Source organism: Taudactylus pleione, unplaced genomic scaffold (assembly GCF_031769625.1).
Source record: "Taudactylus pleione unplaced genomic scaffold, aTauple2 ptg000954l, whole genome shotgun sequence".
Taxonomy (NCBI): Eukaryota; Metazoa; Chordata; class Amphibia; order Anura; family Myobatrachidae; genus Taudactylus; species Taudactylus pleione.
This window is the reverse complement of record NW_028285355.1, coordinates 875777-900574: the sequence shown is the minus strand read 5'-3', so window position 1 is coordinate 900574 and position 24798 is coordinate 875777. Positions and strand designations below refer to the sequence as shown.

Below are 24798 nucleotides of genomic sequence, written 5' to 3'. Positions count from 1 at the left end.
CTTATGTTCAAAAAACATGTTTTTTAGATGCTCCAAAAAGGGGCATTCTTTCATTTTATCATTAGGATTCTACATGGATCCCGGAATCATCACATAATTGATTACCTTTTCAAAATGGCACTTCACTAAAAATAAGTGTATTTTAAATGTGGCGATATTAATAGCTACAGTATATAGCCATTGAACCTTTGCTACTTTTGCACAACATCACTTGTCCAAGCGACCTTTGTTAGTGCATTATTGGTTGGTAACACTGCTCATTGACCATCCCAATAAAGAAACAGCTGTATAACTGGACCATGCTGGCAAGTTCTGGTGAGAAAAAATACTATTGATCAAGAGGGCCACAAGTAGACCATAGGCGCACCCATGATGGTATATGTCGTTAGACTCGTTACTCTAATGTTGGGATATTACGCAATGACTGCTACAGCTTTGTGTCATCACATATACAGGTGGAGAATGAAAAGCAGGTGCAAGTTTTTATACTTTAACATTTCTGGCGCACATTCGTTGGGGCCTGGGGTTAAATTGTGATTGGGGTGTTCTTTCTAGGGTGAGTGAGTTTCCTTTTGTGTGCAGGTTAATGTTCTCTGCTGAGCTTGTGCTCCTGTGGTAGAGAAATTAGATTGTAAGCTCCATCAGAGCATGTACTGGATAAGTTCTCTGATTGAAAAACGTCACAGAAAATGTTGGTGCTGTTTAAATTAAGGATGTATATAGTCAATGTTAGGGTCAGTCATCCTAATGCATGTGTGTAAAAAATATATATATTTTCTGAACAATTAAAAATAAACCTTACAACTGACCTGATTTTTTTCCACGACATTATGTAACCATTGGACATCAGTATATCAGATATCAGTGGAGCGCTAAATACAAAGTACATTGCCGTTATATGCTGTGTTTCTTGCAATGGGGGGCTTCAATCTAAAAAAAAAAGCCCCCTCTGTCTCATTAGTGACAAAAACAATTCTCCCAAACCCTGTTTTTGCTTTTTCAAGTGTTGAAAGAGATATTTAGATCTTTGGTTTAAATAACAGAGATCAATGGCTGCTGCGTTCAGTTCCCCTTTGTGTTGTCCCCCGTACAAGGCTGATGCAGAAAGAAACCAGTTGCCTACGATGAAAGAAAAGACATAGAAATAAGGGGAAAAAAAAAAATGCACAGCGAATAAATGTTTTGCTTAAAACACATGGGAGCCAAATTAAATTAGATTAAAAATAAGATTAAAATGAGGGTTATTATGGAAGCGTTGATTAGAATGCCCCATTCAGGCCTGCTACTGTGCCATTATCTAAATAGAAATCTGTAGTCCCGCTCCTTTCAATCAGACGTCACCCAGAGCCCATAATTTATACAGTGAGGTCTGCTCTGATATCATTTAAAGAGACAGCGCCCCTTTTCTACGCGTGACCCTATAGCGAGGAAATACATAAAGGACAGACAGTTAATAGAAGTATCTCACGGTATTGTTCTTTTTGTTTTAATATAGAAAACTGTGTTGTTTCTCTCTTAAAGCCAGATAACCCCGCCTGACGTAACTTTTTGAGTTCTTATTTTTTTCTGTACTTAGTAATTTTGCTAAGAACTGAGATTGTAAGCTCTTACGGCCAAAGGCCCTTCTTTCTGTTTTCATGCCTGCACCTTCTCAGTTAACCTTGTGTTTCCTTGTCCTGTTTCTTTGTACGATGGGTTGTACTGACTGTCCAGCGTTATAGTTTTGTGTTGCTAAATGAAAATGTATATATAAAATATATATATAATTAACATTTATATATGTATAGTGCCAGTTTGTTCAGTAGAGCTTTAATACACATAAGGTCTATTGGCGAACCATTGTTTAGTAAGTCAGTACAGCAGTAACCTACATCCCAACTTGAGCAATTTGGACGTGCACCAGGGTCTGGTGCCCGCAGCACCCGATCACCGTGTCTGCACTGTGCTGTGTCGCCTCTGCCCATCCTGTCGAACTGATGATTCTTCCCTCCCCCTGATCACCTTCTCCTGCATGAAAAATCTTTGACTCAATCATTTCCAATGTACTAAAATAGTTTCTGATTACACTTGTTGCAGAGCTGGACCATTTCAGCATGTCTTTTACATTGTACTATCTCCGTGGACCTTGGAGCACGAATGTCCCCATCATATCACATGTATTGAATTGCATGCTACAGTATTTTTGCATATAGAATGCTCCTCTTCAGGAAATATTAACAACAGAGATTTTTGTTGTGCAATTGGTCAGTTCTGAAAAACGGAGCCACAGACAAAAGTTTAAAACCGGACCCCCACTCCTGAGTACTAGCTAGCGACAGTATCTGTTCCATGTACATCTATCACACAGTCTGTCGTCATTGAAAATTTGTCACCTGTCTCCATGAACAGCGGCCATCTTGTTCCTCTGCATAACGTCTCTTTCTTCTGTCCATGTAGCAAAACCCGGAAACTTTTTCCCCCGACGACAGTTTTATTGACTCTGGAGAACTAGATGTCGGTAGGAGAGCGTCACAGAAGATCCCGCCTGGTATATTTGGAGGTCCCAGGTTTCATAGACCACCCTGTTCATCTGAAGTTCAACGTGTCCTTGGAAAAGCAGCTCTGGTTGGCATCTATGGCAGAAGAGGGCTTCCTCCATCACACACGCAGGTAACGAGATCCGTCCCACCCGTCACTTACACACAGTGGATGTCGTATTGTGAGATAAAACAACATTCAGTCTGTCAATTCAGCAGGGGTGGAATCTGATTGGCCCTTTATTTACACTCAGTGGAGGCGGCCATCTTGTTCAGACTCCCTGTTTAGAGTGGAGCCAGTGAAAATCACCAAGTCATGTGGTGCAGTCATGTCCGCCGTCCTCCTCTGTGGGTAAATAATATGGGATAGAAAGGGGAAAATATATGATGATACATACATTTCTACTCTTTAATTATGGGAGCAAAAATAAGAACATCTGATTTGTTTGCACTTTCAGTTTGACTTCGTGGAGCTTTTGGATGGAAGACGTCTGCTCGCCCAGGAGGCCCGGAGCCTGGAAGGCCCTCAGAGGCTACACAGGGGGGTGGTTCCTCTGTCAAGTCACGAAACGGGATTCATACAGTACACTGGACTCCGGAATCTGGCACCTGGCATTTTACAACGATGGCAAGGAGTCCGAGGTGGTCTCTTTTCTCACGACAACTATCGGTAAGTACCTGGTTCATTAACTGCGTATTATTATCAGGTCACGTGGTGGCATGAGAGCGAGTATCCATGGCCAAGGGGCTGTTCCTTATGGATCCCTGCTGCTCAGGAAGCTGCTTGAAATATTCAGTATACCTATAACAACGTGTGTTACAGGCTGAGAATACTTAGTGTTGATCTTTTGTTTCATTATATAATACTGTATATGGCAAGTTTAAGTTGGCGTTGTTATTGTGATTGATGAACAGACGCAGCTCCTGAACCTGCTGCTGAATTGTGCTGCTCAGGCTACTGCTGGCCATGTGTGTACTTGGCTTTCCTGTTGCATTATTAAAAAATCCTGTTTTATTTCACGCACATGGAACCTGAATTTCTGTAGCATTTCATTGTTTTACGCTAAGGGCCTGATTCAGAGGTGGACGCAGTGTCGTTGTCGGGCGAAAGCAGAACGTATTTAGATGCAGAGAGAGGCAATTTCAGTGGGTGTTCCCGGGAGGTAATGGGGGGGACAAGCCAGACACGGTCATTGACTGCGACTTTTTCACATAGTTGCACTGGCTTCGGCGGCCATGTTCAGACAGACATTCTGCACCTCCATAGGGCTGGTGCAATTTTTGAAAAGGTCTGTGGGACGTTGAACTCCGATAAGATGGAGGCAGAGAATGGAGCAGAGTGTGATGGAGACTGGATGAGGGAAGGCAGGGAGAGGAGCAGAGTGTAATGGGGACTAGATGAGGGAAGGCAGGGAGAGGAGCAGAGTGTAATGGGGACTAGATGAGGGAAGGCAGGGAGAGGAGCAGGGAAGGCAGGGAGAGGAGCAGAGTGTAATGGGGACTAGATGAGGGAAGGCAGGGAGAGGAGCAGAGTGTAATGGAGACAGGGAGAGGAGCAGAGTGTAATGAAGACTGGATGAGGGAAGGCAGGGAGAGGAGCAGAGTGTAATGGAGACTGGATGAGGGAAGGCAGGGAGAGGAGCAGAGTGTAATGAAGACTGGATGAGGGAAGGCAGGGAGAGGAGCAGAGCGTAATGGGGAGAGGAGCAGAGTGTGATGGATTCAGGGAGAGGAGCAGAGTGTAATGGGGACTAGATGAGGGAAGGCAGGGAGAGGAGCAGAGTGTAATGGAGACAGGACGAGGGAAGGCAGGGAGAGGAGCAGAGTGTAATGGGGACTAGATGAGGGAAGGCAGGGAGAGGAGCAGAGTGTAATGGAGACTGGATGAGGGAAGGCAGGGAGAGGAGCAGAGTGTAATGGAAACAGGAGGAGAAAAGGCAGGGAGAGGAGCAGAGTGTAATGGAGACTGGATGAGGGAAGGCAAGGAGAGGAGCAGATTGTAATGGAGACTGGATGAGGGAAGGCAGGGAGAGGAGCAGAGTGTAATGGAGACTGGATGAGGGAAGGCAAGGAGAGGAGCAGATTGTAATGGAGACTGGATGAGGGAAGGCAGGGAGAGGAGCAGAGTGTAATGGAGACTGGATGAGGGAAGGCAGAGAGGGGAGCAGAGTGAAATGGAGACTGGATGAGGGAAGGCAGGGAGAGGAGCAAAGTGTAATGGGGAGAGGAGCAGAGTGTAATGGAGACTGGATGAGGGAAGGCAGGGAGAGGAGCAGAGCAGAGTGTAATGGAGACATGACAAGGGAAGGCAGGGAGAGGAGCAGTGTAATGGGGAGAGGAGCAGAGTGTAATAGAGACTGGATGAGGGAAGGCAGGGAGAGGAGCAGTGTAATGGGGAGAGGAGCAGAGTGTAATAGAGACTGGATGAGGGAAGGCAGGGAGAGGAGCAGTATAATGGGGAGAGGAGCAGAGTGTAATAGAGACTGGATGAGGGAAGGCAGGGAGAGGAGCAGTGTAATGGGGAGAGGAGCAGAGGGCCTGATTAAGAGTTGGACGCTATTTGCGCTCGCTCGTTCAGAAAAAGGGGCCGGCTATTTAAATTGAGCACTCGCTCTTTGCGGTCTGTTGACTCCTCTATGTCTGAGCGAGCGAACGAAACATGCGCTCGCTATTTTGTAAAGACGCCCCCTGGCCGCTCGCATCCTACGTCATCTCCGCTATATATTTGATTAATCAAGTACATTGAAAGGCGTCTGAACTGCTCGCAGTGCTTGTGGTAGGATTTTCCTACCGCAATCATGCGAACAGTTCAGGCTAAGAAACAACCAAGTGACGTGGTCTATGACGCTGCTTTGTTAATTATGCACACCCTTAAAACGCCCGTTTTGACCGTTTGGCACGCCTGCGTTCGGATCTCCACTCCCCGTTTTCAAGCACCTTCCCCTGTTACCACCCACAAACGCCTCATCCTGTCACTCAAATTAGCAGGCACTCGCTATTTTGCGAGCGCCCGATTTCCGACCGCAATGATTGGTAGGCGCGTGCGCATTACGACGCATGCGCAGATGTGCGAACATCGCTCGGAGCGAACGAGCGGCCGCTTACAAGCGGCTCTGAATCAGGCCTAGAGTGTAATATAGACTGGATGAGGGAAGGCAGGGAGAGGAGCAGGGTGTAATGGAGACTGGATGAGGGAAGGCTGGGAGAGGAGCAGAGCAGAGTGTAATGGAGACAGGATGAGGAAAAGGATGGATGTCCTGGTACCTGTCAGTTGGAGGTCAATGGTTTTCCTTGTGTGTTTAGTTTCACTAGACTGAGCTGCTGTAAAAAAGTGATTTCCAGGGAGCCTGGGAATGAGCACAGAGGACGTGTGAGAGATCTCAGGCTTTTCATCACTGTCCTCTAAAATCAGATGTCCTCTTTATTTACAGCTCAGCATATTCCCTGTGTGTAGTTTGCTGGTATCATGCAAATTGGTGGGGCCTGTAAGGCAGCAGTGTAGCTGGTATGTAATAGCGTGCTAGATACATGCAATATGGATGTTATCACATCCATAGTGACCAGAGGTTGTGAGAGTTTGGTTGATACTGCTGTTGCGGCATGCGAGTGTTACAGCGCTATACGGCGCTGCTGTTCTTACCCCACCTCTAGGAAGTTCTACATTCTACACAGTGATTGTTATATAGTGTAGTCTGTTACTTCTCGTCAATATAGAAAAGTTGGGATCATTCAGACAACAAAAAGTTCTTTGAATTGCCTATAGTATCTATAGCTCCATTCCACCCAATGTAATCCAATCACAGCTGCCTGTTGTGTGATTCGTCTTGGTAACAATTACCTGGTGCCTGCAAGTGACTGTAGCGGCTTCTATCGCCTGTGAGAATTACATTGTATAAAGCGATGCTATATGTAGTTCTTGGCTGCAGCAAAGGTACTTGTGTGAACAAGCTATAAACTTCTATCTTTTGTTTGGCTACTGTGGCCTACATGTCCCAGCATGCACTGGCAGTCATTGATTTGGTGGGTATGCTGGTGCTTGTGGTTCACACGTCATTTGAACAATCACTGGCAGCAATGCCTCACTGCCTGTGGCAAATGATATCTGGTGAATCTGCGCTGGGGAATTGTGGGACCTTCCTCTGCTACTTTTTTTTTTGCGAGGTCCCGACGAACGGACGATTCCATTGAATTTGATGCCAAAATGCGCGGTATTTTGCACGAGTGCCGCGTTTACTAGTCACCTTTTTGAAGTGCTCACTAAAATGTTCTTGTTCCAACCGACCTGTCAGCAGCTGGCTAGTATTTATCTCCCACCTCGCCACGTTAGCCGCTCATGTCTCAGTACCACTCATTGTGGATGGAGGGTTTGTGTTAGCAGTGGAACCCTGATCTCTAAATTTTGGGAACACAACGCATGTACTGCTTCAGCAGAGCGGGCGCCAGCATAGGGAATGAATATTACCGCTGCTTTCTGCCTTTCCCAATGTACAGCACAGGTCTCTCATTCCTGCTAAACATCAGACGCTAACACATGTAAAATGGCGCCCTCCATCTCCTAGTGTGAACTATACTAAGAATAGAAAGTGAAAGCAGACATGGACTGACTTATTGTTGTCGTTGCGACCAATCCATTCCCTAGGAACCATAACATCCCAGAGGCACTTGTGAGGCGCACAGTCGATACAGCTAATTTTTGGGGTGGATAGTATTCACACGCAGCCTGTCATTTTACTATGAAGTGTCTCAGTGATGTCTAGAGTTCCAAGGGACGGAACAGGCTGCATTCTAATGAGTATGTGGATTAGCCCACAAAATGGCTGCCTCCACGCTGTGCGATGGGGACATTCATGTTGTAAGAGAGGAGATCATGTCTGTGTGATTTCTTTATTTAGCTGTTTGCAGATAGAGAGATTTGTGCCAACAATCTGTACAGCGAGCGACGGGCTCATGTGAGGAGCTGAGCTGTGATGTGGAAGCGGCGAGGGCAAAGCTTAACATCTGCTGTACAGGCCTGGGGGCACCTCCATGCCAGGCCGCGCTAGTTACCGTCAGCTTGCTTCTACATCTAGTGCATGAACATGCTCTCCGCAGTCACAATACATATCGGATTCTGAGGCCCTCTGAAATACATTGAGATTGAAATGGAAGAATCCCGGAATGTGTATACGCCAGGCTAGATCTTATTGAGTATGAGCAGCGGCACGTACTGTGGTAGGCCCAGCACTGTATGCAGCAGTCACAGTATGCAATAGTCGACACCAAAATATTGACATTGACTGAATGTTGACATTCAAAATGTCGACATGGGCAGACTGCCAGCATTTAACAGATGATTTTCGGGTTAGGGTTACATTATGACAGGACTAGACAACATGCGGCCCTCCAGCTGCTGTGGAACTACACATCCCAACATATCCTGTCACAGTTTCAGCATGCTTTAACAGCAAAACTGTGGCAATGCATGATGGGAGGTGTAGTTCCACAGCAGCTGGAATGCTGCAGGTTGCCTAGTCCTGCATTAGGGTAAGGCTTACATCCAAACTGAATATAAAATCACGTTGTCGACATTCTGAATGTCGGCTTTTTTATACCACACCACAGGCACAATTCAGAGGAAAATCGATAACCTGAAAGAACTAAGGGCCAGATTCAGAGGCGCCCGCTATTTGTGTGCGCTCGCTCTGAATCAGGGCGTCCCTTTTTTTTAAATTCCGGCCTCCAGGCTGCTCGCACACCATCGACCCGATTGCGAGCGCAATGTGCTCGCGAGTGGGTCTTAATTAGGCCCTAACTCCTTATAAAATAGTAGATTGAAATACATGTACTGTAAATACAAAGTGTTATTTACAAAGAATTCCCTAAATCACAGATTCTTCTTTTAATATAGGCCCATATCCTGTGGCTGCATAGTGAATGGGTATCCTGAGTATCACCGTGGCTACACTACAATATCACTGCTCTGTATGTGAAAATGTGCAGATATGAATAATATAAATCTTCCCGGCTTCTTGTACTGTACCCATACGCTTGTTGCTAGATATATGGGAAATATACTCTGCTTATACGGAGTGTTCCCTGCAATTACGTCTTACAGATATACATATACATTACAGAGGATCCACGTGACAGCTATGTATTGCCCTTCATGTTATCTATAAGCAGATAGTATACGTGCCCTTGTCACACATCCCCCGGATACAGAGCTGAACCTTCCATCTCTGTCACAATCTTCAAGATCTTCCCAATTTCATATTCCAGGAAAGCAATAACAGGACATCGTGTGGCCAGGAATCGCTGCCTGTCATTTCCTTATTCTTTGTAGAATGTCTCCTTGAGCTTCAGCCGTCTCAATGTGTGTATGACTAAGTATGTGTGTGTAGTATATATTTAGAAACGTGCTCGTTATACCGTACTGCGCGTCCTCGCAGGCAGCCGTAGAGGAGACCGTTTCAACGGAAACATAACTAAGATCCGTTTTGCTTTTCTTACAACCTATTTCAGCAAACGGGAACATAGGCCCTGATTCAGACCCGCTCGCGAGCGATGAGCGCTCGCAAGCGGGTCGATGTTGGCCCAGTGCGCATGTGCTCGACGGAGCCAGCTCCGTCGTGCACATGCGCGAGACCCAGATAGCGACGGGCAAGCCGTCGCACTGGGTCTCGTACCAAAGGGGGCGTGCGGTCGATGTTGAGTGACAGCACGCCCCCTTTGGTGGGCGGGCCGGGGGTGTGGCTGGCCAGACGGAGGCGTTCCCATGGGAATGCCTACCATCTGGGACCGGCCCCACTGACATCACAAGTGATGTCAGTGGGAGTGCTTTCGGCTCTGTTAGAGCCGAAAGCACTCTAGGGCTTGCGGCAACGAGACCCTACCACAAGGGTCTCGTCGCAAGCCCGATGGTCGCGATGGTCTTGACCATCGCGACCATCTTCCTGGCCGCTCGCTATAGTTGTGGCCGCTCTAAAACAACAGAGGGACGGCCCTGATTCAGAGCGAGCGCTCTGTCAGAGCGTCTGGCTCTGAATCAGGCCCATAAACCAAGACCACGGATAAATATAAGTGCGTATACACGCAGTCAGACTGTGCAGGTTTGATGATGTTTGACGGCCCTGATAAAGCATAGGTCCGCGCCATATAGGAATTTAATGAGGTTAATGAATGGAATTTTATTTAAATAATCCTGATAAAGGAATATGTCTGTCTCTAGTAGGTACTAAATTAAATGTCACTGATAGGTCGCTGGTTCCTGCTTCGCTGATAGGGGTTTATTCTCCTACATATTGGTACTTATAGCAGAGATCCCTTTCTCGTACACTGCAGTGAATTCCTTTTTGTATGATCAGAAATTCCGTCATTTTAGAATGAATCCTCTGACAAGGTCGACAGGCATCTCTCCAGCTCGGGGAATGACAGCGTGAAGCGATCTGTCGCCACAAGCAGGGTTGTGTCCTGATCGATGTCGCTTTTTTTTTTTTTACCATGCTCATGTCTGCAGCAGTGGGATAATGCCTCTCGGGCGCACTCCCAGCGCCGGGAACTGGAGCCATGTCCTGACGGTGGAATGTGTCCCGTTGGCTGACATTGTGCATTAAAGCTCGTTTGCCATTAGCTGGCACTGGGAATGTTCATTATGTTTGGATTTATGTATTGCGGAAAAACTTGTATAATCAAATCATAAGGGGGAAAAAAAAACTTAACGTTTCGGAGAATAGGACGCATGGTAAAAACTCATCTTTTTTAAAAACTGTTTTTGAAAAGAGCTCCGAGTTAGTATATCACCTAACAGATTGCGCCAGTAAAGGCGATGATGAGAAGGCAGAGCATACGTTGCAGGGCCGAAACTAGGATTTTTGTTACCCAAGGCGAGGCCATAATTTGGCGCCCCCCAAAAAAATACAACATGACGGATGAAAAGGGTGTGTGGTTTGTGACACAGTAATGCCCATTATAAGTTTAACACATTATGCCACACATTAATGACCCTTACAACACATTATGCCACACAGTAATGTCTCTTATAACACATTATGCCCCAGTAATATTCATTACAACACATTATGCAACACTGTAATGCCCCCTACAACACATTATGCAACACAGTAATGCCCCTTACAACACATTATGCAACACAGTAATGCCCCTTACAGGCCCCATCCCCCTTCTCTTACTTGCCAGGGCCGTTCTGTTGGTGAGCTCGGGGTGGCGTGGGACAGGGCTGCCACACGCTGGGGACTGTCATTACTGCCGTCATTGTAATGTGGCGGCACTCGCAAACCATTTGGAGCTACTGATTGACTGCCGGTCCACAAGCACTGATTGGCTTGCGACCGACACCACATTAGACTGGCGGTGTGTCTGTGCCTCTCAAGGCTGGGATGCAGCCCCAAACCCACAAGAGCAGCAACCTAGCCTCCTGGCAGCCTCTCCCCAGTACCCCCTCAAGTCCGGCACCAGGGTCATGTGCCCTCTTAGAGCCCCCCCCCCCTAGATGCGGCCCTGTACATGGACACAGAAAGGTATGGGTGTCATTAGCGGAACAGACCATACAGCATACAGTAACATTTCCGTATAAGGAACAAGAAGGACAGACGTGAGTCATAAAGGAAGAGGGCCTTGACATTCTAGAACAGGGTTTCCCAAACTCTTTTCCCAAGCCCCGCTAACAGTCCAGGGTTTACTTATATCAATGTTTCTGCACAGCCAACTTAATTAGTAACTCAGTCATCCTTAAAACTTGGGGGCTTTGGGGACCCAGCCTGAGAGAGGGTGAATATGGTGGTCCAGCAGTTAGCAGTAGTGATGGAAGAAGGGTGAGGTGAAGCAGTGAGGCAGTAGGTTGTAGTAGGAAGATGCGGAAATAGGGGTGCAATGAAGAGGGGCCCTCGAGAGAGGGGAGGCGGCGGTACTAATTGCCCGGGCCTGTTGGGGGGGACCAGCGGGGGCTCTGTCCAACCCCTTTGTAGCACACAAGTGATGATGCAGATAGTATAGTACATGTTTGTAGCCACGCCTCCCAGATTTGGTCACGCCCCTCAGTATCACCTGGACCCCATAGATGTCTCGACGGCACTGCAGGGAAGAGAATCATTAGAGCGAGGAGAGGAAGACGGGTCAGAGTGGGGTGACATGAGGAGCAGTCAGTATAGAGTGGATAGAGGAGGAGCAGTCAGTATAGAGCTGGTAATACAGATTAACAACATGCTGATACAGGGACGTCTTGAGAAGCAAAGGAGAGACCAGGGGCCTCATTCCAGTTGCATGTAAATGAGATTTGTAACTTTTTTCAGCGCGACTTGCACTTTGTATGTGTAGAATATAGATCACCCCGTATCTATATTACCTGCGGAATACTAGTCTGTACCTTGGCATAGTGAGTGCCGTTATGTGCGAGATTACAAACGCCTAACCATCGCCTATGGCAACACTGCACTTTTTATCTCCCACATTACAGCAGGGAAGGAAATCCGCGGTCAGCGCCAAGAAAGGGATGATTCCCGTTATTTCCTTCTTAGCTTATTATATCATGTTTTTTATCATTCTTATTCTTTATTTCCAACTATCTTATATCTCCTGTTCTGCTTTTTTTCTATATTGTCGCTATTTTGTGTCTATTACATAAATAATCGGGGTGATATGTATCTAGTGGACTCTGACGACAATTCCATTGGAAGGCCTGCATTGTGAGTCTACCATTCAGTGCAACCAGCGTAATGGTATTTTCATGAAGCGAGCCGTACATTACCGCATCGTTGGCCCCAGGATATATGGCCCGTTTGCAGCGCGCCGTACTCTTGCAGACATGCCTGATTTTGCGGAGAACATATATAAAAGCCTGCAAGAAAATAAAGCGATCAATATGTGTTGAATTGAAATATCTGGCATTTTTCTTCCATTCTCAGGTAATGTGTCCATGTAGGGCATTTTATATAATAAGAAAAGTATTAGTACCTTGGGGCCATTGACATTTGCCAGGAGCTCTGGTAAAATCATACAGGCTTCCTGAACTACGCAGGGGAAAAAAAATGGTTTATTTATATATTCTATAACCTCTTTCTTTCCCATGGACAGAGAGATTTATTGGCGTGCGCTAACATCGGCTTCTGGTACGGAGCCCGGTGTCCTATTCTGTTGCACAGAACATTTGCAGTTTTCAGCTGTGTCCTCCTACTTTTAGTGTCTATACCCCATACAGCGCGAGACGCTCTGCGCAACTGAGACACTCCGTGAGGAGTAGCGAAGCCGTATTATTATTTAAATTTCGCATTTTATTCGCATTGCAGACGCAGCAAAGCAGCGCTCACCGTGCGCTAGAGACCCCGGGCAGCGACTTTAACTGCACAGTAAATTGTTTTTAAACACATACAAAGTCGCAGATGAAACAGAACCGGACACTTGGCGTGCGGAAAAGCCGCGGCCACTCACATCGGAGCCCTTCTTACACAGATGCAGGCTCATTCTCACACAGATGTACAAGTGTCGCACATCACATTGAGTAGTGTAAATTAGCAATGTAACTTTGTCGCTCCCAGTTGTGTTATTTGGGTTGGGTACAGGATGCCGGCTCTCAGGATCCCGCCGGTCAGTGTCGGCATCCCGACAGGGTTAGGATACTGACACCTGCCGGTAAGTATCATAACCCTACCCCTAAACCTAACCCTGCCTCCCCCTCGCCGCCTAAACCTAACCTCCCCCTCCGCAGCTTAAACCTAACCCTCCCTCCCCACAGCCTCCCCCTCCCCGCCTAAACCTAACCTCCCCCCGCTGCCTAACCCTCCCCCTAACCCCAATACTTACAGTCGGAATGCTGGTGTCAAGATTCTGGTTCTGGCATTCAGCCGGGGATATAAGCCAACATCCCTGTTATGTATACGAATGAGACGCACATTTTGAGCGGGAAAGATGCTCGGCGCAGGAAAGTTGTCCGGGACCTGGCTATTTGGAATGACTTGAGCAACAGTGTTTGAGGACACATCTGTACGCCTTGGTGACATTGTTTTGCGAAAGTGAATAAAGAATCAGTTAGATGAAGAATGTTTTTAACTTTCGCTGCTTTTTTCCCGCGGCCCATGATGATGGTATTTGCGGCCATTTCTAGCCGGCACTTTGCTGTAAATTTTAGTTGAAAGTAAAGTTTGCAGAGCTGATCCATCGGCAGCACGTCAGGTTTAATGATCTGGCTGGGTAATTTACACGCAGTTTTCCTTTCCATGAACGGAATTGGATACAGATGTTTGCCTGTGCATTTTGCATGATGCTGGCTTCTATTTCTCTGCAAAGTCAAAACACCCCGGTTTGTGTTTGCTTTGTATGTCTGCAGTCAGGTGAGCAATGTACATAGCAATATTCAGACAACCGTAAAGGTGCACCTTCAGAGATGTAGTGAGGTTATACGCTGCCCGGGGCAATGCTATTTATGTGCACCACCTCTATGTAAATGATTTAATGTAACACTCCTGGTTAGCTGTCGGGAGCGCTGCTCGGGTGCCGTTCTGTATTCTCCTGTTATGTATGAACAGCACCTACTGCAAATGTTGGCAAATGTAAACCTGCGCTACCACTTGCAGATGACCTGGTCCTTTCCTATCTGTGGCACAGCTGAGAACTGGTTCTGTATGACAGTGCGGAGGGAGGGGGTGTGAATTGATGGTCCAATCCTTATCAGCAATCTTGCACAATCTGGCTTCAAATTAGCGCAACTTTATATAGCTATACATTTGGGATGTGATGAAACAGAATGAAGTAAATCCAGATACTAGAAGTTGTTCAGGGACTTCATTGTTACAAGGTTTACGAAAGAGTCCCTCTGAGGCTCATTCATACATACGTGCTGGGAAAATAGTTTAAGGAGTCTATTTATCAAGCAGTGAAAGTGTGGAGAAGTGACCAGTGGAGAAGTTGCCCATAGCAACCAATCAGCTCCTGCCTATTATTTTATAGACTGTACTTAATAAATGCTACTTGAAAGCTGATTGGTTGCTATGGGCAACTTCTCCATTGATTCACTTCTCCACACTTTTCACTGCTTGATAAATAGACCCTTTAATGTTTCAGTGGTTCGTTTTTAATATGCATTTTCACCTATGCAACCTAGCACCGTACTAGTAGCACTTGTGGCTGCATTTAAACATTTTATACACCATGTTCAAACGCTGTAATGTAAAGGAGGCCATGAGGAACCAGTATTTTTAATGCTTTTTACAGGTATTGGCAGCTGAAAACAGCATTAACTCCCTAGTCACCGACCGCATTGCCATCTGCTCAGTTCATCAGCTGATTCCGCCCAGTCACTCACTCCCCACATTCAGTCACTCAGCCACTCCTGTCAGTTCCATCTTAATAACGTGACCAGAATTCGCCCCTCCTCTCCTTCCATGCTACCAAAACACGTGTCTGCTCCCTCATCATCTCTTGTCTTGACTGTTTTAGGCATCCCCTCAACCATCTCTCTCCTCTTCAGTCTCTCTTTACTGCTGCTTGACTAATCTATCTTTCATGTGCTTTCTTTTCCTCCCCGCTCTGCCAATCCCTCCATTGACCTCCTATCCCCTATAGCACGGGTTCTCAAACTCGGTCTTCAGGAACCCAAGCAGTGCATGTTTTCCATGTCTCCTCACAGAATCGCAAGTGAAATAATTATCTCCACCTGTGGAGTTTTCAAAATGTGTCAATGAGTAATGCATACACCTGTGCTCCTGCTGGGTGACCTGGAAAACGTGACCTGTGTGGGGTCCTGAGGGCCAAGTTTGAGACCACTGCCCTATAGGATCTAGTTTACAACCCACCCTCTCAACTACAAACCTTTTACACTCTCCCCTCGCTCTTACACCTCCAACCTCATTTCTATCCATACCACTTCCCGCTCTCTCCAGTCAGACGGTGACCGCTGCCTCCCCTCCCCACTGGTTACCACCTCACTCCTGTCTCCAAGACTTCTCCCATGCTGCCCCTAACTTATGGACTGATCTCCCTCTTTCTGTCACACTCTCCTCTAACATCCATTGCCTCAAACGCTCCCTCAAAACTCACTGATTTACTCTAGCCTACCGGATCTCTACCTGATCCAGTCTTCCATCCCACCTGTATCTCCTCAATATCCCCAAATCCTGCTGCTCCTTGCATTTTGAATGTAAGTTCTCCCGTAGGGATGGCCATTGACCATCGATGTTTTCAAAACATCAGCGTTGGCTGGCCGATGTTAACTAGTTTTGCTTGTTTTGGTTTTCTGCCATCGATGGACTGGGTGCTGATGTTTTTTTTTTTTTTTTCCCTTCTCTTTTCAGGGTGGAGCTTAGCCGTGCCCCTGGTGGCTGCTAAGCCCTGCCCCCATTTTTTAATTGGCCCACGGCCCGGCATCCCACAGCTGCGGTAGCCATCAAGGGGGTGCAAACCATCAATGGTTCACCATAGATGGTTTGTGTGCCATCGATTGTGATCACTGATGGGCCTATCCATGGTTACCATCAATGGACACCCCACCGATGGCCATCCCTACTCTCCCGAGCAGGGCCCTCCCTCCTATTGTTTTATCCATCCCCTTAGGTCCCCTCGCTCAGCCCTGCACAGGCAATTTTTTTATGCATGCTGTTCTGCTACCTAGTTTACCTTGTTTTTTATCCTCTGTATGGCATTGCAATAGTGTTTGGCTTCTCACAATAATAATCATAACAGGGGATTGGTGTGATTACGTCCTGAAGCAATGAAAAGAGCCAGTGAGATTTTTAAATGGATGACCCACATTTTAGAAGACTGTAATGCATTGTGTATGCCTACCTGCAACTTGTACTGCTTGTACTCATTTATTTTTGTGGCAGCCTCTGTGCCTCTCAGCAGTGTGTTTACATCACCAGAAAATGGGCAAGGAAAATATACATTACTGCCTGAACTATAAGTACTAAGATGAACATCTGTCATATCAAACCTTTCAGTCCACGCTGTTATTTTATCATTTATTTTTAAACACCGTAACTAAGTTTCAGGAGATTATTTGTGGTTTTTGCATCCCTTTAACTTAAGTTTATTCTCAACAAAAATGTCAGTGTATGTACATTGCTGATATATTCTTTCCACACGTTACTAGTCTCTTCCTGCCCGATGCACAGATTGCATGCAGGTGTGTTTTCCAGAAATACCTACTGTAAAGGTTATATTGCAACAGAGACCCATTTGGATGGCTGTGTACAAAGGTATATTAAACATCTGGCCGCTATAAATTCACACCCCACAATAATTCACCCCCCAGTCGACACCCCCAACCCGCTAATGTCGCACCCTGTACTGTCCAGCCCACACCCTAAATCCATCCACATGCACTCCTAATTGGTCTACAAATTGCTGCATTGTGCTATTAATTCCAGTCAGTCCTTTGTTTTGTTGTGTCTGAATTGCTGTAACACAAAGTAATGCTGCTCAAAGGACGGGCACGTTTATATTTCAGGGGGTGTGGCGGTAACGTGCGCTCGTAAATACGGGGAACCATCCTTTCAGCCTTCTCACTTAATCCCAAAGCTATTATGTGATCCAATTTAAAGTACAAAGTCTCCGCGCTCCCTGGAGCCTCGCTGTTCTATTTACTACACAAATCTTTTATTTCCCCATTTTTCTGTCCTGATTACATTAAAGTATTGCTCACTTCTGCTCTTTCCTTCTGCAAATGTGAAATGTTGATGAAGAGTTAAAGGCCCGTATTCAGTTTTCCGTGATGTACCGCCGATTATGTTCGGCTGCGCGCATCTCCGTAAAATACGACACGTGGATACGTAATAGTTTGGTCTATGATCCTTTTTTCTTCAAGTCATATTTGTGTTTTATTTAAGATTATTTTAGACACAACAAAAATTCAGTCCTCCAGTGTACAAAAACATCAGCTGGTGTGTGGCTTATCGCTCCTCCTGGAAGTACCAGCGCCCAGACAGGCATTGTCATGATCCAGCCATTCAGGACAGCTGCCAAAACCCGGGTCTGTGCAGTTAGGCAGCTCTTGTGCGTGTCCAATGTGCTCCAGATAGTCAGCAGTTGTACTGATTGTCTCACGTGGCCATGGCCTGTGCTTACTGATTCAGACCAATGGTGGCCCAGTGCGCACGCAACGCGTGTGCACGAGCCCTGTGGCGAGTGAGACCTTCACTTGCTCCGGAGCTCGCAGCAAAACGGGGAGGCTGTCGATGTTGCTTGACCGCTCGCCCCGTTTTGTAGGCGGGTAGGGGGGGGTGGCTTAACAAACTGAGGCGTTCCAGAAGGATCGCCTGCCGTTTGTGGGCGTCCCTACTGACATCACTCATGATGTGAGTAGTGGACTTCCGGCTCTATTAGAGCTGGAAGTCCACTCAGCATTGCTAGGGCTGAGACCCTACCTTAGGGTCTCCTCGCAATGCCGATGGTCACGATAATCGCGACCATCTCCTGCCCGCTCGCACTAGCTGTGGGTGGGCACCCACAGCTTAGTGGACGGACAGGAAAAAATAAATAAATACTCCCCGCCATGATTCAGAGTGTGCGCTTGCAAAGAGTGAGCGGCTCTGAATCAGGCCCATTGTCTATGTAAAAAGTTCTCTGGTTTGTGTGCTATATAATAGCTAATATAACCTTATAGATAGCGGTTTGCAGATTTCTTCCCTGCTCCACTGCACGGTATGGGGCCTATGGGCCTGATTCAGAGCCGTTCGCAAAAAGCGATCGCTCGCTCTGAATCACGGCGGCCGCTTTTTAAAAAAAAAAACGGCCTCCCGGCCGCTCGCAAAGCTGTGGGTGACCACCCACAGCTTTTGCGAGCGGCCAGGTGATGGTCGTGACCATCGCGACCATCGGGCTTGCGACGAGACCCTTGTGGTAGGGTCCTGTTCCCGCAAGCCCCAGTGAGCTTCGCCACTGACATCACTTGTGAACGCCTCCGTTTGGCCAGCCCCCCCCCGACCCGCCTACCAAACGGGGCGAACTGTCGATCAGCATCGACAGCCGCCCCTTTTGGATGCAAGCGCCGGAGTGAGTGATTTCTCGCTCGCTCCGGGGCTCCCTGCGCACTGCCCGGCCATCGACCCGCTTGCGAGCGGGTCTGAATCAGGCCCACTGTACTAAACCTTGGTTGGAGATAAAGTGAACGGAGATAAAGTTCCAGCCAACCAGCTCCTAACTGTCATTTTTCAAACACAGCCTGTGACATGACACTTAGGAGCTGATTAGCTGGTGCTTTATCTCTCTCCACTTTATCTCCATCCAAGGCTTTTTAGTAAATAGTCCTCTATATCTGTGAAAGGCTGTTTTATGATCAGCAGAATGCTGCATTACTTGCAGGTGGCAGGCATCAGTGGTTACCATGGTGACACTTTACAGCAGGCTTGGGCCTACTTGTCGACTGATAATGTTTTTGGAGCCATTGAGCGCAATAAAAAAAAAAAAACACCTGCTGTGCACCACAGAAATAGGGAACGCAGGAAAGAAAATGCACATTTTCATGACCTCATTATTTTGTTTCTCCGAGATGTTTCCGCTCAGCCCTTTCAGCTTTAATGAGCAGTCGCTGCGGAGGTTTTATTTAGCAAATGCAGAGAAGATGGTACACATGTATGTTTGTTTGAGCATTTAACAAATTAATACAAAACTAAAATTGACTTGTATAATCTTGTAGCCTCCGGTACCGAATTCTTCAGAAAGATGGAGTTGGCGGTTTTATTGTTCACTTGGCAAAAAAAAACAAAAAACGCCAACTTGCTAAATAAATCCAGACATTAAAACCCTTCTGCAAACGACTGTATCTGATTTGCCAAATCCGTTAAATATCTGGTACAGTGCTATCCATGTGCAGCAATGTTTTTTCATTTCATTTTTTTTGTGGGTATTACATTTTGTCATCTGGTTTATTGTTCTGACGCTTAGAACGTTGCTGTCTAAATCAATTTGATGTTTCTTAAAGCTCCCTTTTAGTGCATTGAGAAAGTGGCAAGGAAATAGATGCACGTGCCTGGTCCGGAAGCCTGTGAAAGACGTACATGAATGGCAGATGGCATTTTAAAGACTGTCATTTTTATTTTCATTGTAGACGCACAATGGCAATAAAATGTGATCTGGGGTTGGGGGTTATGTCGATGCCTCTTGTACTGCAGCTGGTACAATTCTGAGTACAGGAATAGAGCGCTGCACCTCCGTATTTAGGGCGATGGGCTCATGACCTCTATCAGCCACTTAAAACGAGTAATTGTGTGCAGATCTCTCAGTTTCCCCCTGTAAGAGTATTAAGACGCCCAGTTTGGTGCGTCAGACGGGGCTTATTGTCACTGACTAGTGCCATGGAATAGAACAAATAACCGATGGCAGCTTTATACAGCTGCAATCCCACTTAAGGTGGACGGTGATGCCAACCACAGATATGGCATACTTGCTGCTTCGCAATCCTGAGTGGAGGTCCAATGGACAAGTACCGACGGCGTGATGACCCAATTTGCTGCTGCATAACGACAACATTTGAGTCATTGCATAGATAGGAGTGGGGGCCATAAAGTGGGAAGGGGTGGGCTACACTGCCGGGAGTGCGGAGAATATCCCGGACACTCCAGGAGAGTCGGCAAGTATGTAATATTGCTGTAATACTCCCTGTACTAATGCAGGGGAATTATTGGCCTGATTAGAGTTCTACGCTTTTGCGTAATATATGCTTCAGGAGGCGTCTTGTGTAAATAGACTCATCATATCCGCTTCTGTGATCTGCTGCTGCGTCCAAGGACACCCCTCGGCTATCTTAGTTAGCCATTGAAGCTATGTACAAGGGCGCAGCTACTGGCTTCGGCACACCCAGAAAATGGGGCAGGTGCGCCTCCGTTTCCTGGGATGCTGCCTGACGCCGACCCCGCTCCGCACCCAGATGACCTCAGCCTGTCAATCAGGCTGTAGCATCTCTGCACTGCGAGCGGGCGAACAGACACTGATCGGCACGTGTACAGTACAGATCCTGCGCATGAGCCGATCAGCCACCATCGGAGTTGTACGCACACCATTGGGTTTGTGTACAATACTATTTCAGGCCAATATACTTAAAGATTTCTTATAATCCACAAAATGCCACATACCTCAGCTATCTGTATCCAGCTGCCAGATATACCTCAGGGACACAGAGTGGAGCGATCTGTATCCAGCTGCCAGATATACCTCAGTGGCACAGAATGGAGCTATCTGTATCCAGCTGCCAGATATACCTCAGTGGCACAGAATGGAGCTATCTGTATCCAGCTGCCAGATATACCTCAGTGGCACAGAACGGAGCTATCTGTATCCAGCTGCCAGATATACCTCAGTGGCACAGAATGGAGCTATCTGTATCCAGCTGCCAGATATACCTCAGTGGCACAGAATGGAGCTATCTGTATCCAGCTGCCAGATATACCTCAGTGGCACAGAATGGAGCTATCTGTATCCAGCTGCCAGATATACCTCAGTGGCACAGAACGGAGCTATCTGTATCCAGCTGCCAGATATACCTCAGTGGCACAGAATGGAGCTATCTGTATCCAGCTGCCAGATATACCTCAGTGGCACAGAATGGAGCTATCTGTATCCAGCTCCCAGATATACCTCAGTGGCACAGAATGGAGCTATCTGTATCCAGCCGCCAGATATACCTCAGTGGCACAGAATGGAGCTATCTGTATCCAGCTGCCAGATATACCTCAGTGGCACAGAATGGAGCTATCTGTATCCAGCTGCCAGATATACCTCAGTGGCACAGAGTGGAGCTATCCGTATCCAGTAACCACACCTAAAGCTCCCCCGTGGGCTGCCCTCAGCTGTTTCTGTAGCAATGGTTGATGTGTTCTTTATATCTCCTAAACCAGGTTTATTGTACGGCTGACATATTTATTGCAGGATTCTATAGTTTTTTTATTATTATTTATTGAATGTTGTTCCTTTTTTTTTTATGAGCAATCTCTATTTTTTCTTATATTTGAGTCTGTTGCCAACTTTTATTAAACAATAGAGAAATGTAAACAGGATAGGATATTATGCCCCATCTGGGCCAGCACTGTGATTGGGGCATACATGCCTACTCTCCCGGGAGTCGTGGGAGGCTTCTGATTTTTGGGGTAACCCCCCCGCACCTCCGGAAGAGTAGGCATATCTCCCTTCCTAGTGAAGTGGGCAGGATGGGGGGATTTTACATGGAATTTTCGGGTCCGTAGGGAAGGGGCGGGGCTAAATGGCGCAAATCACGTCATTTAGCCCCGCCCCTTCACAGAAAACCCCAGTGATTTGCGGGTCCTTGAGGAGGGGCCAGGCCTAATTGGGGGCTAATGACGTCTATAGTCTGGCCCCGCCCCCAAAGAGGAGTGCAGCAGGTCCCCTCCGGCTGCTCCCGGGAAAAGGTGCCCAAGAATGCCGGTATGGATTGGGGGCAGTCTGGGCTCTGCCCCCTCTCATACCTCCCATAAGTAGCCGCTTGCCTCTGCTTACAAGGTGGACACATCACCCTCTGGGACTGGACGTGCGCACCTGGCTCTGACATCATAGACAAGCGCCACAGCCACAGGCTAACATGGACATGTAGGAGAAACGCAGCCAGTGGGAGCAACAGGGTTATTAAAACACTAGAGAAGTGACATTATGTTTATGTATGTATGTATATATTATTATTATTATCCTTTATTTATATGGCGCCACAAGTGTTTCGCAGCGCCTTACATAGTGCATAGAACTAATAAGTGAACAAGAAACAAGTAACTTACAGAACATTACAGTGCAGGACAAGGACACGATTTATATACATTGCTGCAATAGAGATTAAAGCACTCACAATAAGCAGCCGGGAGTTGGCAGTCATGTGTTAGGTGCCCTTATGGGGAGTAAGGAGTAGAAGAAAATGTGAAGAGAAGCACATGAGGGAAGAGGTCCCTGCTCGCGAGAGCTTACATTATATATATATATATATATATATATATATATATTCGCACGGCAGCAATTTCATCTCGCCACAGTTCCCTGCATCACATAACAACCAACACCATCTCGCCACAACCCCCTGCTTCTCACTCCTGCCCCTGCATCTCGCCAGTGTCACCATGGCCCGGCCACTGGGATGTGCTGGGAAGGGCAGGAGGATTATGGATGAGAGATTTGTATTGCAGCTACCGCAAGCATTATCAGCAGCATGTCCCCGGGGCTGGGGCACCTGTGCATATTTCCGCAGCCTCCATGCGCACCCCTCCCTGGCTGACTAGTATGGTGATGAGCCATGTCCTCTTTGCACAGTGTACCCTGTATTTCCTGGCCTTCCTGTTGAGCTTCCTCGTTTTGGTGCCCTGGTCTGAGAACAGCGCTGACTATGGATCATTTCAGGGGTTTTACTGCATTTTCCCCTTTAGTACATCCCAGCCTATATGTGTGTGTTTTTTTCACCAGAGCTGTATTAGAATGTATACAGCTTTTGTATGATCTCTGATTAGAACAAACATATGTATAGATGTTGTTTAAGATCTTCTTCTGTCCCTATTCTTTTCCTGATAAATGAGTCCCTTGGTGGCGGGATGTCTATTGATGTCTGTGAATGTCTCATTATTGATGTCTCATTATTCCTCACCAGAGATTAATAACTTCCACTCATATAAGCAAATCAGCAAACAAACAAGGGCCTTGATTCAGAGGCGCTCGTTCTGAATCAGGGCGGGCCGTTTTTTTTTTTTCCACCGGCCTCCAGGCTGCTCGCTAAGCTGTGGGTGACCATGGGCTTGCGACAAGACCCTTGTGGTAGGGTCTCGTCCACCGCAAGCCCCAGTGAACTTCCTGCTCTAATAGAGCAGGAAGCTCCCTACTGACACCCCAAACGGCAGGCGTTCCTAAGGGAACTCCTCCGTTTGTGCAGCCACCCCCCCCCCCCCCCCCGAATCAGGCCCAAGGTCCATTGTGCATTGTCCTTATGTTTTATTGAATATGTATATAGAACAATATAGTAATATTTCTGTACAGCGAGCCCCATTTATAAACAGAATATTTTGTTTACCAGATGTCCTGTGCGTGGTATACAATTCTTGTACAGCATTTGTTATTCATAAAAAAAATTTGTGCTTTGTACGTTGTCTGTGATATATAGTGAATCGCTGTAATTGGATAATACGTCATCTGTAACCCTAACCTCTCGCGGATAAACTATTAGGGGAGGGGAGTTGGGAGGTAGCCTGGAGCTTATAAGTGCTGGGCGTAACCTAACTTGATGTGGCCACGCCCAAAGTGAGAATTGACCACGCCCTAAATACGTTTATTAGTTTAACGATATAATTTACAATGTCTGTCATTTATTAGGTTTTTATTTTATGGGTTTTCACATAAATTGTAATACAAACTTGCAGCCGATTCGTATATGGATTATCATAGCATACAGCTTACTACTGTATACCCAGTTACAAACTCCACATAGCAATACGCAGTCAGGAAGGCTATTACAGGAGACTGCCCATGCAGCCAGGTGACTGACTTACTGTCCACCATGGCCGTACAAGTTAGTTTGTTATTCGTTCAGCTGCCCTGGCGACTTCTTTTCAAAAATCATTTGCCCAGCGAAGATTATCTATCGATGCGATGGGCAACGAGAAAAAAAATCTTCATTTGACTGGGTTTCTTGCGAAATACACCCTATTTTGGCAGTGGCTTTATGGCGCACTTATGTTTTCCATATTTGTGTGTACAGTCATGTTTCGGCTTTGTGTGTAAGGGATTATGGACCTCATTCAGAGTCGGTCGAAGCGGCCGCACGGTCGTACGGGAAAAGGGGCCTGATATTCAAATAATTCCCTCGCAAGTTGCGTCCCTAAGTTTGGATCGGTAGCTGGCCGACCAAGGGGAGGAAGCGGCCGGAATTCAGAAAAAATACGCCCCCTTCTCGTACGCATTGCACGTCATCTCCGGGCATATAAGGATTAATCGAGACCATCGGGAACCATCGGAACTGGTCGTAGAGCTTAAGGTTGACCATACCCTCTCTTAAGCTCTACGATCATGTCACGTGTAAAAACCTCCCATGTCACATGTGCCATGACACTACTTAGTTAATTATGCACTCCCATAAACCGTATGCACTCCCATAAAACGCTGTTCGCATAATTAGGCACGCCTGCGTTCAGATCTCCACTCCCCCGTTTTCAAGCACCTTCCCCTGTTACCACCCACAAACGCCTCAATATGTCACTCAAACTACCGACCTGGCTGTGTTCAAGGAGAGAGAAATTTCTGATCGTAGCGGCTAGTTTGCGCACGCGCATTGCGAACTTTACGCATGCGCAGTATAGCGAACATCAGTGGCGTACGACCG

At 46.8% G+C, this 24798-nt stretch overlaps 1 protein-coding gene across 1 annotated transcript in view; it reads left to right on the top strand.

Moving 5' to 3' along the window:
• Positions 1-24798, top strand: part of TENM4 (teneurin transmembrane protein 4) — a 677831-nt gene that overhangs the window by 494947 nt on the left and 158086 nt on the right. The window contains 6 exon segments of the mRNA XM_088459938.1: positions 2437-2456; positions 2458-2546; positions 2548-2582; positions 2585-2649; positions 2975-3103; positions 3105-3186. Of these exon segments, the coding sequence (XP_088316064.1) occupies positions 2437-2456; positions 2458-2546; positions 2548-2582; positions 2585-2649; positions 2975-3103; positions 3105-3186 (420 nt within the window).